Below are 14692 nucleotides of genomic sequence, written 5' to 3' on the forward strand. Positions count from 1 at the left end.
AATCTCACCACCCAGTTTGGAAATAGTTGGAACTCAGCTTGAGTGGAAGGATGATTGAGTTAGCAGACACAAGGTTTTTCCATGTGTTTGTAACTTAACAACATCATTTCCCAAGGACGAAGATCACTCAATCTCACCAAATAGGAGTGTGAATGATTATTTTTCTCTTACCCAGCTGGTTTTGTTGGGTACTTTAGTAGAAATTGAACATACAGATCACCTTATTATCCTCTCTAGAGGGAATTTCCCTTTGATTTAGCGATAGAGTGTTCGACTGGAGCTAAATGTTCTCTCGTTAGAACCCCGGCGCTGGCAGGGTGTTTTTCATTACTCCTTCCTAATACAGATTTGGTGCCATGACCACACCATGGGTAGAACTATAGGATATTGAGATGCTTCCTTGGCGATATTGAACCTGGGTTGTTTTCTTCCAGGTTTAAGACTTTGTAAAGGAGTGAGTAGTGTAGAAGTTTAGAGTACAGGTCACCTTACCAGCCTCGACTAGAGGGAACTTCCCTTTTGACGAGCGATATAGTGTCCGGCTAGAGACTGAAGGCTTGCTAATTCGAACCCCAGCGGAGGCAGGGTGTTTTTCATTACTCCTTCCTATTACATTTGTATGTGTTTTTGTTGTCCCAATGCTTCACATCATTGACTGTGGCTTGTGCATGACCAACCTAGTGTAAGAAACAGTCTGTCACTCAGCTGATGGAGCATACTGATTATGTAGGTGCAATGGGTTCAGTTCTTGTCAGGCCTTGGGTGCTTGACAAATATGTGTTGTTTTTTACCCAGAGCAGAAATATTGGAACCTAAAAAAAATCTGAGGAATTATATTGAAAGAGTCTGGTTAAGATATAAAAATCTTGGGGAGGAAAAAAAAAACAACAACAGGTGTAGTGCTAAAGTAGTGGGTCAATGTGTGACTTATATTAGTAATGTTGAATAGAGTCTCGGTCAGCAGGTGTAGCATGCATGTTTGTCTCAGTTGGTAGAGCCTTGAATTATTATGCTGGAGACCAGGTAAGATTCTTGTCAGTGAAGTGCTTGTGGAAGGAATGTGCTTTCCCTTGTACTCATACAGCTAAAACTCACAAAATTTGTTAGTATTACTTTAAAACAGTGTATGCAAGGACACTACAGTGCATAATTTTTTTTTTATTTGATCCACATATAAACCGCACCGAAATCTAAGCCACACCCTTTTTTACAAAGTGGTAATCATGACCACTTAATTACCTGTAGATGTTTTTTTTATCTACATATAAGCTTGCCTGACTCGCAAGGACAAAAACGTGCAGCTTATAATCTAGAAAATATGGTATATATCGTCTAGTGACCATGCCTCTCACATCAGTGACCTTAAGAATAGGTCGAAATCAAATGTATTTAAACCAACTTCAGATAGTGGGATACTTTCTCTAAACATGTACTTTATTGATTTTCATCTGATTGATCCTTTTCCAAAGGATTTAAACATAATTTAAGAGGTTTTCAAATTTTGAACTGATATTTCATATTGCAAGGCTAAGCATTGAACAGTTTCTATGATACTCATTACATTCCGATGGTCTTTTGGTTCATCGGTAGGTGTTAGAGGTTTTAAATTAATTTGACCTTGAAAATGAGTCAAAAATTTTACTTTTTTTGCATGCTTTATCAAGATGTATCCCTGATCTATGCTGGCCAAAAGATCAAATTTCTGTGCCAGCCTTCATTTTAACAGAAGAAGTAATTAAATCAATTTGACACCTATGACCTCAAACAGAGGTCAAGGTCATTTCTTTTGGTTAACAAATCTTGACAATACAAAACAAGATGCTGGATGTTGCAACACATATTTTTAGGCATGCTTGGTGTTTTCAGCCAGATGAGTTTATTAACAAGTTAAGTTAATATCTATTTTAAAAACAATGTATTCATTAACACAATATATTAAAAATATTTCTTTAATATTAAACTATCCAGCTAAAAGTCCTGGCTATGGAAATGTATGTGGTATGAAAGTTAGTGTGTACAAAACTCCTCAATCTTAGTCAAACATAAACTTTACTATTACCTTTTTTGACTGTCATCAGAGATCTTTTGTTTAGCAGTGTAAGACCACTTCCAAAATGTTTGCATATTTTATTGAACAAGTAAGGAAGCATCCATGGCTAATTGAAAAAAAAAATATATATCATTTTACTCCAACTTCATCATAAAATCTTGTATATTCAAACAGCCATAAGTATTCAAACCATTCTTTCCAATTTAAGATTTAAGATTTTGGCTGCATAAATCACAAACATCCATCTTTGAAACTTCATTTCTTTTTAATACAGAAGAGTTCCACAAGGGAGACAAATCAAATACACAAAATAAGTAATAGATGGTTTACATGAAAGTCATATATATATATATACATACCCATATAGATAACAATGGTTTTTTTTCCAGGTTATCATAATGTGATAATCTGTCAACAGCAAAGCCAAGTGGGAAATTTTCTGCTTCAGACTGTCATATACATACAGCTAGAATTACTATCAAATGTTAGGATGTAAAAGTTTTAATGTCAGGAGGAGAAATGTTTGGGAAATATATATACACTGCACTTATAATTAGTTGTATTTATTGAAAACATTTACTATTAGTTTGTATATATGTTCGGAATATCTAGAAGTCTGAAATGTTTTATTTTTTCAGAATAATTTTCAAAATGGCAAGCAACTCTGGATCATTAGGTAAGATGAGTAACAACTCAAGACGAAAGTTCATTGAGACAATGATTGCCGGGATCTCTGAGAACAGCCAAGATGAATCTATGGCAGATGTAGATATAATTGTGGAGGGCGAGAAGTTCCCTTGTCACAGACTCATCCTGGCAACAATGTCTCCCTACTTCAAGGCCATGTTTCATTCTGGAATGATGGAAACACGTGAAAGGGCAATAACAATTCCAGGAATATCTAAATCAGCTTTTGTGGAAGTAAGAGCAAGTATGTATGGAAGTGACTATAACATCACAACAGAGAATGCGATGGAGTTACTCCATGCTGCAGCTCTGTTCCAGATCATCTCGCTGCAGGAGGCATGTGAGGAGTTCCTTGCTAAAGAGATGGATATGGAGAACTGTCTGATGCTTTTCAAGGTTGCTCGATCCTGTAACTGTAAAGTTTTATTGGAGAAATGTAGACCATTTGTTATGGAAGGGTTTAATGGGCTTTGGAAATCTGATGAGTTTAAGACTTTGGATTTAGAGGATTTGGAGAGTATCGTCAGAGATGATGACCTCGTCCCTGTAGATGAAGAACAGATATGTGAAGCAACACTGAAGTGGGTGGAGGCTGATTTAGGCAAGCGGGAAAAATATCTTGGAAGATTATTTAGGCATATCAGACTTGTTAATGTTAGCCCAGAGTATCTGTTAGATGTATTATACAATATGGAATTATTAGTGAATGATGAAAACTGTAAACGTTACCTGGATGAAGTGAGAGACTACCACATACTGCCAGCTAGGCGACAGGAGTTTGCTTCAGGAAGGTTCCATCTTAGGAACAGTGATGATTTTGAGGAAGTGATTCTGGCATTGACAGAATATGACATGGAAAGATCAGGGTCCTTTTATCAGGATGGAAAGTGTCTGTGGGCCTACAGCCACCACCAGGGACGCTGGTACACCCTTGCTCCCATCCCTCTTCAGCAAAATCCCGGCACAGGTTTTAGTGTAGTGCCATTTCGCAATGACTTGTATCTCACTGGGGGGACTTCTACCATGAAGAATGTGCTAAAGTATGACTCTGAGCGCAATGAATGGGTTTCGTGTGAATCTAATCTGAAGCGAGGACGCTGCAACCACATGATGGCTGCAGTTCGTGAGAGTATATATGTACTTGGTGGATACAATGCTAAGATGGCAGAGGGAAACAACGTTCAGGGATCTATTGAGGAGTATAACATAAATTCCCGTCGCTGGCGGACAACTGGTGAACTCATCACCTCTGTGCAATCTGCAGCTGCAGTGGCAATTGGAGAGAAGATTTACATCCTTGGGGGAAAAGAAGAAGATGAGTCATACTTTGATGGCATCCAGATATTTGACACACGACAACGTGAAACAAAAGTGGAGCCAGGCATCCTGAAGGGATTAACTCAACCTCTTCAGGTCATTGCCGTAGATGGCAAAGTTATTGTCATTACTGCTGCTGGGGAGGTGTATGACTTTAGATACACTAAGATGAAGTTGAATCTGGTGAAGCGCTTGCACCAAGATTGCATACCAATACTGGGTACTGCTCATTACAGGGGTTATATCATGTTACTCTCTGCCTCCAAAGACAAGCCTCTAGTCTTCTCCAAGCTATTTAGGTTAGAGCTGAGGTGCTCTCCCACGCGACTTGATGTTCTATCTCCTAAAACCAACACAAAGCCCAAGCCCATTCATGCTTGTCTTCGTTGCATTGTCAATAAACAGTTCATGTATCATACCTATTTCCAATAGCTTAATAACTTAAGAACAAATGGAATTAATTTAAAATTTTTTCTTATCAGATGGTTTAACTGACAAGAAAGATAGCTAGACACTGCATAAGGTATATCTCACCTGATATTCATCCAAAACGGTGAAATAGACTTCAGGAAATCTTCAATGATAGACAAATGATAAATAACTTGGTATCCAACTATGTTTACAGTTATTTTATTCTCTTTGTCTGTCCTGTCCCATCATCCCATCCCGTCCCATTGCATCCTTTTGTGACAGGATGGGATGATGGGATAGGACGTGGTGGGGACATCAGATTTACAATTTATACTTGGAATTATGGACTTTGTTCATCTATATATCCAGATAAATTTCAGACTTAAGATGGATCAAGCATGTTTTTGTTATGATATTGACTGATATCTGGTGGAAATAATGTTTTTGAAAACTTCTTTTTACCTTTTTTTGTGAAACTTTATCTAGATCAGTTTACTGATACACTATAATGCTATCTTTTTAATAATGTTTTTTTTTTTATCAGTTTTTGTGCACTTACTTATCTATATCTTTAATCTATCAAAACAATTTCAATGTTATTCCTATCCTGCCTTCATTCTTATCCTTCCTTCAGTTGCAAGCGAAAATTTTGTAACAGCATGAAATTTGAAATTTTGAGAAAATATCAAATTAAATTTAACAATTAGAAATTAATGTGTACATTTTATGCGAATCAAGAATTCTCCTTGATATAAAAAAAAATTGAGGTTTGTGTTTCTTGCGTTGCTGAGTTTTGGCTTGTTTTTTTATACAAAATTACTGAGTTTGCAGCAGTAGAATGGCTTTCATACATTTGTAGGGAGTTTGAAGTAAGGAGGGGACAGTTGGTATAAGATTTTTTACCCTATTATCATTGTCTGCTTAATAAAAGTGTTTTCTATCACTTGCAGATGTGATATAAACAGTGAAGTGCATATATTTCCTTGATATGTACAGAGGATAGGAAGTTTAAAATATTTGCATGTGAACTATTTTTAGATGATCTGTACCAAAAGGTCAGGATGACCTACAGCCATTTTGCTTGGTCTGTTGTGTACCGTCAGCCATTCATATACCTTTTGCTTTTAAACTTCTTCTCAAGTTCCACCAGTTGGGTTGAGCTGAAACTTGCTTAAAATGGTCCAGAGATTTGGGTTGGTCTGAACTGCATGGAAGAGTATTTCTTGCCTTTAATGTTAAAATATCTAGATAACCACTGCTACTGTTATCTCCTATATAGGTCTTTACACTAAGATGACCATTATAGTCCACTGGCCTCTTGTTTTAAACTTAGCACACTTAACTTATTGCCTGCCCATAAAGTGCTGTTATGCTTTATTTTGCGAACTTACCTCTAGATCTATAGACATATTCACGGAAACATAACTTTGTGAACGGTGATCTAGAAATTACTTTAAATTTGCTAATAATGAACTGTTAGATTTATGGTATGTATTTTGATATTGGTAAAGGAATCGTATTGGATGTCACCAAGACTTATTTTTGTACAAACAGTTGCAAGGGATTTTAATTTATGGCTGACTCTCCTAGTTTATTAAGGCAGAAGTAAATCCGATGTGCTTGTGTGAAACAGAAAGAAATGTTAACCTACTATCCTCTCTGTTCTTCCTTAACTTTTAGTCTAATGAGAGAGCACCTAAATTCTAACAGCTTGCTCAATACTAACATAACTCTGGCTTGAGTGTGACGAGGAGTGGCAAGAGAAATGCAGCGTAACAGTCTCTGGAGCGTTTTACTTAAATATTAATTAGTCACTTCTAAAGTACCTGCTTCCTTTCATCAATTTTCCTTTGAATCATGACTAATTAACTGTGCTGAGACACTGGATCTATGACTACAAAATATATATGTAATATGATTTGTATGTTGGTGGAAGTTGGTTTGACACCTAGCAACCATGCAAGAACAGCTTGTGTCAGACAAAGAAGTGGTTAATCTTCAAAAGAAGTGCTAGCTACAGATATTTGTGAGAAAATTGTCCTCCTAACATACTGCTCAGAGAATAATTATTAGTGGAGGTTGCTTTTTATGCTTCGCAGTTTGTGGCTACTGTAAAATCAAATATTTTTGTGGGGCTTGATTTTCATAATTTTTCAAAAACTTCCTAATTCATAGACAGTTGATTTCATGAATGCATTTAGCTCAATACATCTGTATATACTAAATTCTACAACTCATGGGCGTATAGATACATGGAATAAGAATACAAATGAAATAAATGAAAATAAAATCCCTACAAAAATTAATCATTTGACAGTATACTACTTTATACAGCATGTATGAGGCTTAATCTTTGGTGTTTAGATTTTGCTTTAATTTGCCATGTGTAAGGTATTGTGTGACTTAATTTTCTTTGTATTAGATGGTAAGTCTAGTTTTGTGGTAAGATAATTTCAACTTTTGCTTTTTATTCCTATCAAACAGGACCCACACACACTTGCTGATAAACTACAGAAATCTTGCTTGTAGATTTAACCTATAATTAACTGTTATAAGGTTTATAAAATCATTGACCCGAAAACAATAACAACCCAGGTTCAACATTTTCAAGAAAACAAGTAGTCTCCTAGAGTCTGATCCTTTGAGTAGGCAATGTACCAAATCTGTAATATGACGGATTAATGAAAAACAACCTCCCACTGTTAGGGTTTGAACTTGTTGTCCTTCGTTCTTAGGCCGGACACTCTACCACTTGGCTAAAAGGAAAGTCCCACAAGCTGAGGCTAGTAAGGCGACCAGCATTCTCAGCTTCTACACATATCCAGACAAGATACATCATGATTCAGAATTCAGAGATTTCCCCGTACTTAAATTCATAATAGTAGATTCTAGTCTTGAAATCAATAGTGAATATTGAATACAAATGTAATAATAAACTTTGCCATGTATTTAGATACAATACATAAAATAGTAAAGTTTGCTCTGCATCTGAGTCCATAAAAAGTTAGCTTGTCCTTTACCCAGACAATATACTTTGGTCATCAAAAGGCAGCTTGTCCTTTACCCAGACAATATACTTTGGTCATCAAAAGGCAGCTTGTCCTTTACCCAGACAATATACTTTGGTCATCAAAAGGCAGCTTGTCCTTTACCCAGACAATATACTTGGGTCATTAAAAGGTAGCTTGTCCTTTACTCAGATAATATACTTGGGTCATTAAAGGTAGCTTGTCCTTTACCCAGACAATATACTTGGGTCATCAAAAGGTAGCTTGTCCTTTACCCAGACAATATACTTGGGTCATCAAAAGGTAGCTTGTCCTTTACTCAGATAATATACTTGGGTCATTAAAGGTAGCTTGTCCTTTACCCAGACAATATACTTGGGTCATCAAAAGGTAGCTTGTCCTTTACCCAGACAATATACTTGGGTCATCAAAAGGTAGCTTGTCCTTTACCCAGACAATATACTTGGGTCATCAAAAGGTAGCTTGTCCTTTACCCGGACAATATACTTTGGTCATCAAAAGGTAGCTTGTCCTTTACCCAGTATAGACAATATACTTGGGTCATCAAAAGGTAGCTTGTCCTTTACCCAGACAATATACTTGGGTCATCAAAAGGTAGCTTGTCCTTTACCCAGACAATATACTTGGGTCATCAAAAGGTAGCTTGTCCTTTACCCAGACAATATACTTGGGTCATCAAAAGGTAGCTTGTCCTTTACCCAGACAATATACTTGGGTCATCAAAAGGTAGCTTGTACTTTACCCAGACAATATACTTGGGTCATCAAAAGGCAGCTTGTCCTTTACCCAGACAATATACTTGGGTCATCAAAAGGTAGCATGTCCTTTACCCAGACAATATACTTGGGTCATCAAATGTAGCTTGTCCTTTACCCAGACAATATATTGGGTCATCAAAAGGTAGCTTGTCCTTTACCCAGAAAATATACTTCGGTCATCAAAAGGTAGCTTGTCCTTTACCCAGACAATATACTTGGGTCATCAAAAGGTAGCTTGTTCTTTACCCAGATAATATACTTGGGTCATCAAAAGGTAGCTTGTCCTTTACCCAGACAATATACTTGGGTCATCAAAAGGTAGCTTGTACTTTACTCAGACAATATACTTGGGTCATCAAAAGGTAGCTTGTACTTTTCCCAAATGATAGATCAAAATGATAGATCAAGTTTTACTCTGTCAGTACATAATAAAGTATGGTATATAGAGGCTTTGTACCTACTGTTACTTATAGAGGCCATCAAATGAGTGGTATATAGAGGCCATCAAAAGGAGTTTTCCCTGTTCCCAGTGGTATATATAAATTAATACATGAGTGGTATATATAGACTATCAAAAGGTATTTTTCCCTGTTCAGTGGTATAAGGCCATCAAAAGGTACTTTTCCCTGTTCCCCAGTGGTATATAGAGGCCATCAAAAGGTAGTTTTCCCTGTTCCCCAGTGGTATATAGAGGCTATCAAAAGGTAGGTTTCCCTGTTCCCCAGTGGTATATAGTGGTTCCCCAGTGGTATATGTTCCCCAGTGGTATATAGAGGCCATCAAAAGGTAGTTTTCCTGTTCCCCAGTGGTATATAGAGGCTACAAAAGGTAGTTTTCCCTGTTCCCCAGTGGTATATACAGGCCATCAAAAGGTACTTTTCCCTGTTCCCCAGTGGTATATAGAGGCCATCAAAAGGTATTTTTCCCTGTTCCCCAGTGGTATATAGAGGCCATCAAAAGGTAGTTTTCCCTGTTCCCCAGTGGTATATAGAGGCCATCAAAAGGTAGTTTTCCCTGTTCCCCAGTGGTATATAGAGGCCATCAAAAAGTAGTTTTTCCTGTTCCCCAGTGGTATATAGAGGCCATCAAAAGGTAGTTTTCCCTGTTCCCCAGTGGTATATAGAGGCTATCAAAAGGTACTTTTCCCTGTTCCCCAGTGGTATATAGAGGCCATCAAATGGTAGTTTTTCCTGTTCCCCAGTGGTATATAGAGGCCATCAAAAGGTAGTTTTCCCTGTTCCCCAGTGGTATATAGAGGCTATCAAAAGGTACTTTTCCCTGTTCCCTAGTGGTATATAGAGGCTACAAAAGGTAGTTTTCCCTGTTCCCCAGTGGTATATAGAGGCTATCAAAAGGTATTTTTCCCTGTTCCCCAGTGGTATATACAGGCCATCAAAAGGTACTTTTCCCTGTTCCCCAGTGGTATATAGAGGCCATCAAAAGGTAGTTTTCCCTGTTCCCCAGTGGTATATAGAGGCTATCAAAAGGTAGGTTTCCCTGTTCCCCAGTGGTATATAGAGGCTATCAAAAGGTACTTTTCCCTGTTCCCCAGTGGTGTATAGAGGCTATCAAATGGTAGTTTTTCCTGTTCCCCAGTGGTATATAGAGGCCATCAAATGGTAAGATTCCCTGTTCCCCAGTGGTATATAGAGGCCATCAAAAGGTAGGTTTCCTTGTTCCCTAGTGGTATATACAGGCTATCAAAAGGTACTTTTCCCTGTTCCCCAGTGGTGTATAGAGGCCATCAAATGGTAAGATTCCCTGTTCCCCAGTGGTGTATAGAGGCCATCAAAAGGTATTTTTCCCTGTTCCCTAGTGGTATATAGAGGCTATCAAAAGGTACTTTTCCCCATTCCCCAGTGGTATATAGAGGCTTTCAAAAGGTAGGTTTCCCTGTTCCCCAGTGGTATATAGAGGCTATCAAAAGGTAGTTTTCCCTGTTCCCCAGTGGTATATAGAGGCCATCAAAAGGAACTTTTCCCAGTTCCCCAGTGGTATATAGAGGCTATCAAAAGGTACTTTTCCCTGTTCCCCAGTGGTATATAGAGGCCATCAAAAGGAACTTTTCCCAGTTCCCCAGTGGTATATAGAGGCTATCAAAAGGTACTTTTCCCTGTTCCCCAGTGGTATATAGAGGCCATCAAAAGGAACTTTTCCCAGTTCCCCAGTGGTATATAGAGGCTATCAAAAGGTACTTTTCCCTGTTCCCCAGTGGTATATAGAGGCCATCAAATGGTAGTTTTTCCTGTCCTACAAGACTCATTTATCAAATGGCAGTGTTCAGCGAACCAGAATAATGAATTCAGATTGCAAAACCATCAAATGGTATTTTGCTCATGTACCCAGACAATACTAAAATTTAAGTCATTAAATGTTTTTTGACTCTAAATCAAGATATTCTGTAGACCAAACCCATTAAAATCCTATTTTCCTTGTATATTAAATGTACTTAATTTGCCGTTTCATGAGATAATATATGGCCATTAAATGGCACTTAACATTGGAATGTCAAAGTTTATGATGTACGAAGAAATTGTGTATAGATTACAGCACTGAAATGTCACCAGGCTCAATCAGTGTAGCATGAGCCAGAGCCTGGGTTGGAATCCTATCCGAGACATTGAAATAAATAATGACCTCTGTTACACCTGGTTAAATTGTCCTTCATAAACAAGTGCAAGATGTGCTTAAAGGACATTAGTAAAAAGGTTGCCTAATTAATTTTGTTGTGTAGTTATCTATATGATTTATGTTATTCTACTCAGTGTTAAGTAATATTTCAAATGCTGATTTAAGAAATTCATATAAATACATGAAATGTACAGATAAAATGTAATGTTATTTTATAGGAGGCTTTGTAACATACACATACGAAAAACCCAACAAACTCTTTCGTTTAAAATACAGGTATACCAATACTTATTCTTTCTTAGCATGACCTCTTGAAATTTCCTGCCCTTGACTTTTCAGCATTTATCCCCCCAACAGCAGCTTCCAAATTACTATATTAAACTGCTATCCTATCTTTTTTTCATTTTACAATTTATTGCATTTGTTGGTATAGATAGGTTATGTTTATTTCAATGTCACATACCTATACATACAGCTTACACAAGATACTCCTGCAGTTCTATAATTTAATCATGTATTGATGCAAAATTTGTGAGAAAACTCTCACATATGTTTTGACATTACCTTCAGCTGGATGGAGGTGGTCATTATTGTTAGACCACTACCATCAGGTGGTAGGCTGTTCAAATCACCCTACGTCTGTGGTCCTCTGTAAACAATTTAATTATTGAAAAACAGGAGTGATGTGCTTCATGGTCCCTAGTTGTGCCCATTTGAGTTTGGGACTGATTAGAAAATTAATATGGCCAACAGGTGGCCATCACTATTTTGACTTGGAAAATTTGTTATTGTTGTCTCTTAAGAAGTACTGGATGGATGTTTCTCAATTATTAGTTGTTGATTATCCTTGGTCCTTCATTGTGCCCATTTGATTAATAAACTGATAAGAAAAAAAAATGGCTGACAGGTGACCATCTTGGATTTCACAGAAAAGAAATGTTCAAATTTAGTATCCTTAAGGGCAAAAACAGAGAAGAGAAAAGAAGGGAAAAAAATCCAACATTTAAAGAACAAATGAAGATCAAACAATGGTGGGTGTCAAGATCCCTCTGGGATCTCTTGTTTTTAAACGTAACTGACATACATGTATTTTAAAAATGATTCCAATTTTTTTCATGAAATTTTGTGATCAAAGGTCTTGCCATGACTTAAAATATCAGATTGACCTAACCAATCCCAGTGAGTTTGTGAATCTGTGTAACAAGTCCTTTCTTATAGACATTTAATGTACAAATATTTTAGCCATTAAACAGTAGTAATCTACTTGAAGCTTGTCCTGTTCATAGAATATATACATGTGTATATATATTGAAGTTTTAGAAGTGTGGCACAGGATCTTTACCCAAGGTCTGTTTCTTAGGGTTGTTCATTACCAGATCAATACATGCAGGCATTCCAGTGTATGATTTATCTATTTTCATGAATTCAAAGTAGCCGCTGTCTTACTGTCAACTTTTTAGTGAGCTGCGAGGTCATGTGACACTGACATCACAGGTGACAAGGTCAGGAGGATCTCCCATTGTACACAATAGGGTGCAAGTCTTAATCTTTCTCTTTGTTTGGTGCTTTCCCACACAGACACATCTGAAAGGGAAATTTGCCAGCGGAAATTCATATTAACTACTTCTGTGAAAGTTTCACCTAGTGTAATTTTGTGGTAATGCATTTGTTTTCACAACCAAGATGTCAAGGTTTTAATTCCTAAAAGGTATGGGGTCACCTGCCCGAGCACATGGGTTTTCCCCAGATACTCCGGTTTCCTCCCTTTGCACTCTTAAGTTCAAATACGTTGTGTTGCAATTATTGTTGTAGCTGTATCCAGATCAGTCACATAGGGTCAGTACACACTTAGAAGTCACATTACTTCATCAGATAGATTTTTGTGGTCGTCAGTAATAGTGTGAGGGTCAAAGATCATGGAGTACCATAACATCATGTTCTACACTAGAATAGATTTGGTGGTCAACGGTCAGGATGAAAGGTTCAAAGATCAGATGCACACTCATACGTTTGAAATAAAAAAAAACATTTGTACAAGACATCTTGTGAGCAACTCATTGGATTTTTTCACATTTTCGCATTACAGTATTATGTTATCTCAACAATTACTAGTTAACTTTAAAGGATAAATTAACTTGTGAGACTTAACCACTTTTGAAACAAAAAGTCTGGAGTGGGGGTACATCTATAGAACCCATCACTCTCTCTGGTTTTTTTAAACTGTTTGTTAATTTTTCAGTATAAAATATGGTTAAACATTATGAATTGCTAATATAAAGTATGTGACAGTTTTGTAAGAAACAAAATATATGTACCTTATTTATTTAATCACTGCCATTACTACGTTTTTGTGATATTTCATGGTTTTAAAATCTCTACTTCATAGAGGAAAATTATAAAACTATCTATATTCTCTTTATATGAAACATGATATTTTTATTACACAAAAATATAGGACTTATATCTACACAAGTAAGATCATACATCCTTAAATCTTGTGTTGAACAGATGCATGGTCCACAAGTTTCCTCACTGAACCCAGGATCTTATGCAAGCTTTTGTCAAGTGGTGTGTATGGCTTGAATGGGAGAGCTACATGAATCCCTCCATCAAACTTTATGAAATAGAAATGATTTAGCAAGCTGTTGTATTCTGTGGTGTATATAACAGGGTGGGAGAGCTACATGTAGCTCTCTGTCAAACTCAATGAAATAGAAAAAAAAAGTAGAGATTTTTCGAAATATTGATAAAATCAATTTTAAAAATATTTAACAAGCTGGAAATTCTATATGCATTGTGTCTATTTGTATCACAGACAATACATAATATATGTTTTGAATAAAGGAACAGCATTTGTGTATTGAAAGACTACGAAATATTTATTACTCAGAATACAGTGATGAAGCAGAACCGGTCATAATTCTGTCCTAATGCAGGATGTTGCAATTTATGTTTACAACACGATTCCAATGAAATAAAATATGTGATTACCATATGTGTTTAATATTTTTTCAATGCTGTCAACATTATATACATACATGTCTCCCTGTTTAAGAGAAAATCTTCCTCACATTCAACTCAAATTGTGTCTAGCATTAAAATGGTCCCTGTTGTACTTCAGTATACTCCCATAGTCCCTGCCATTCAGTTCAGTTCATTCTGAACATGTTGAATACATGGACTAGTACAAAGCAGTTCAGTGTAGACATAATGTCTTTTTTGCATGCTGTTTGACTTTGTTTTCCATAATTCCTTACGGATTCGTTTACCTTATTTTTTGGGTTTTCTTACGAGTCAATTTGATGGATGCTTCATGGAATTGAATATGATTTTACAGTCTACTAGTTTTAAAATTTTTGATGCTTTTCTGTTGCAGGTAGCTCAATTCGGTGTCGATGATGCTACTACGTATATATATAAATAGTCTCAGTTGTCTGTCTTCGTTATTATTCCTGGTAGTTAGCTTGTAACTGAACTGTGGTCTGAAAGACTGATGAAGTTTGTTTATTTAAAGACGATGACTTGTTTTTCCTTTCATTTAAATGATGATGGTTGTCTTTACTGCTAAATGATACACTTGCTTGCTATCAACGAGTATGAAATCTGTTCGGACTATCATGATGCCCTTGTTGTCACCTGTTCTAGAAGATCTCTGCTGATACAAAGCTGTCATTCTGAGGATAGATCAGTGTTTTATAGTGATTTCTCTCAGGTCATCAGTGACCTCGTACTTAGGTGATGTTGTTTTCATCACCTTGAAATCGAATGTGTCCGAATTCTGATGGTTTAAAAACAGTTGGTGAACAATC

At 36.7% G+C, this 14692-nt stretch overlaps 1 protein-coding gene across 1 annotated transcript; it reads left to right on the forward strand.

The window, feature by feature from the left end:
* Positions 1–2701: 2701 nt before the first annotated feature.
* Positions 2702–4486, forward strand: LOC132546309 (kelch-like protein 24). The gene has a single exon (XM_060210033.1). The coding sequence runs from the start codon at positions 2702–2704 to the stop codon at positions 4484–4486; it is 1785 nt and encodes a 594-aa protein (XP_060066016.1).
* Positions 4487–14692: the final 10206 nt, after the last annotated feature.

This window comes from Ylistrum balloti, unplaced genomic scaffold (assembly GCF_031769215.1).
Source record: "Ylistrum balloti isolate Yb309-2 unplaced genomic scaffold, AGI_CSIRO_Ybal_v1 Utg369882, whole genome shotgun sequence".
Taxonomy (NCBI): Eukaryota; Metazoa; Mollusca; class Bivalvia; order Pectinida; family Pectinidae; genus Ylistrum; species Ylistrum balloti.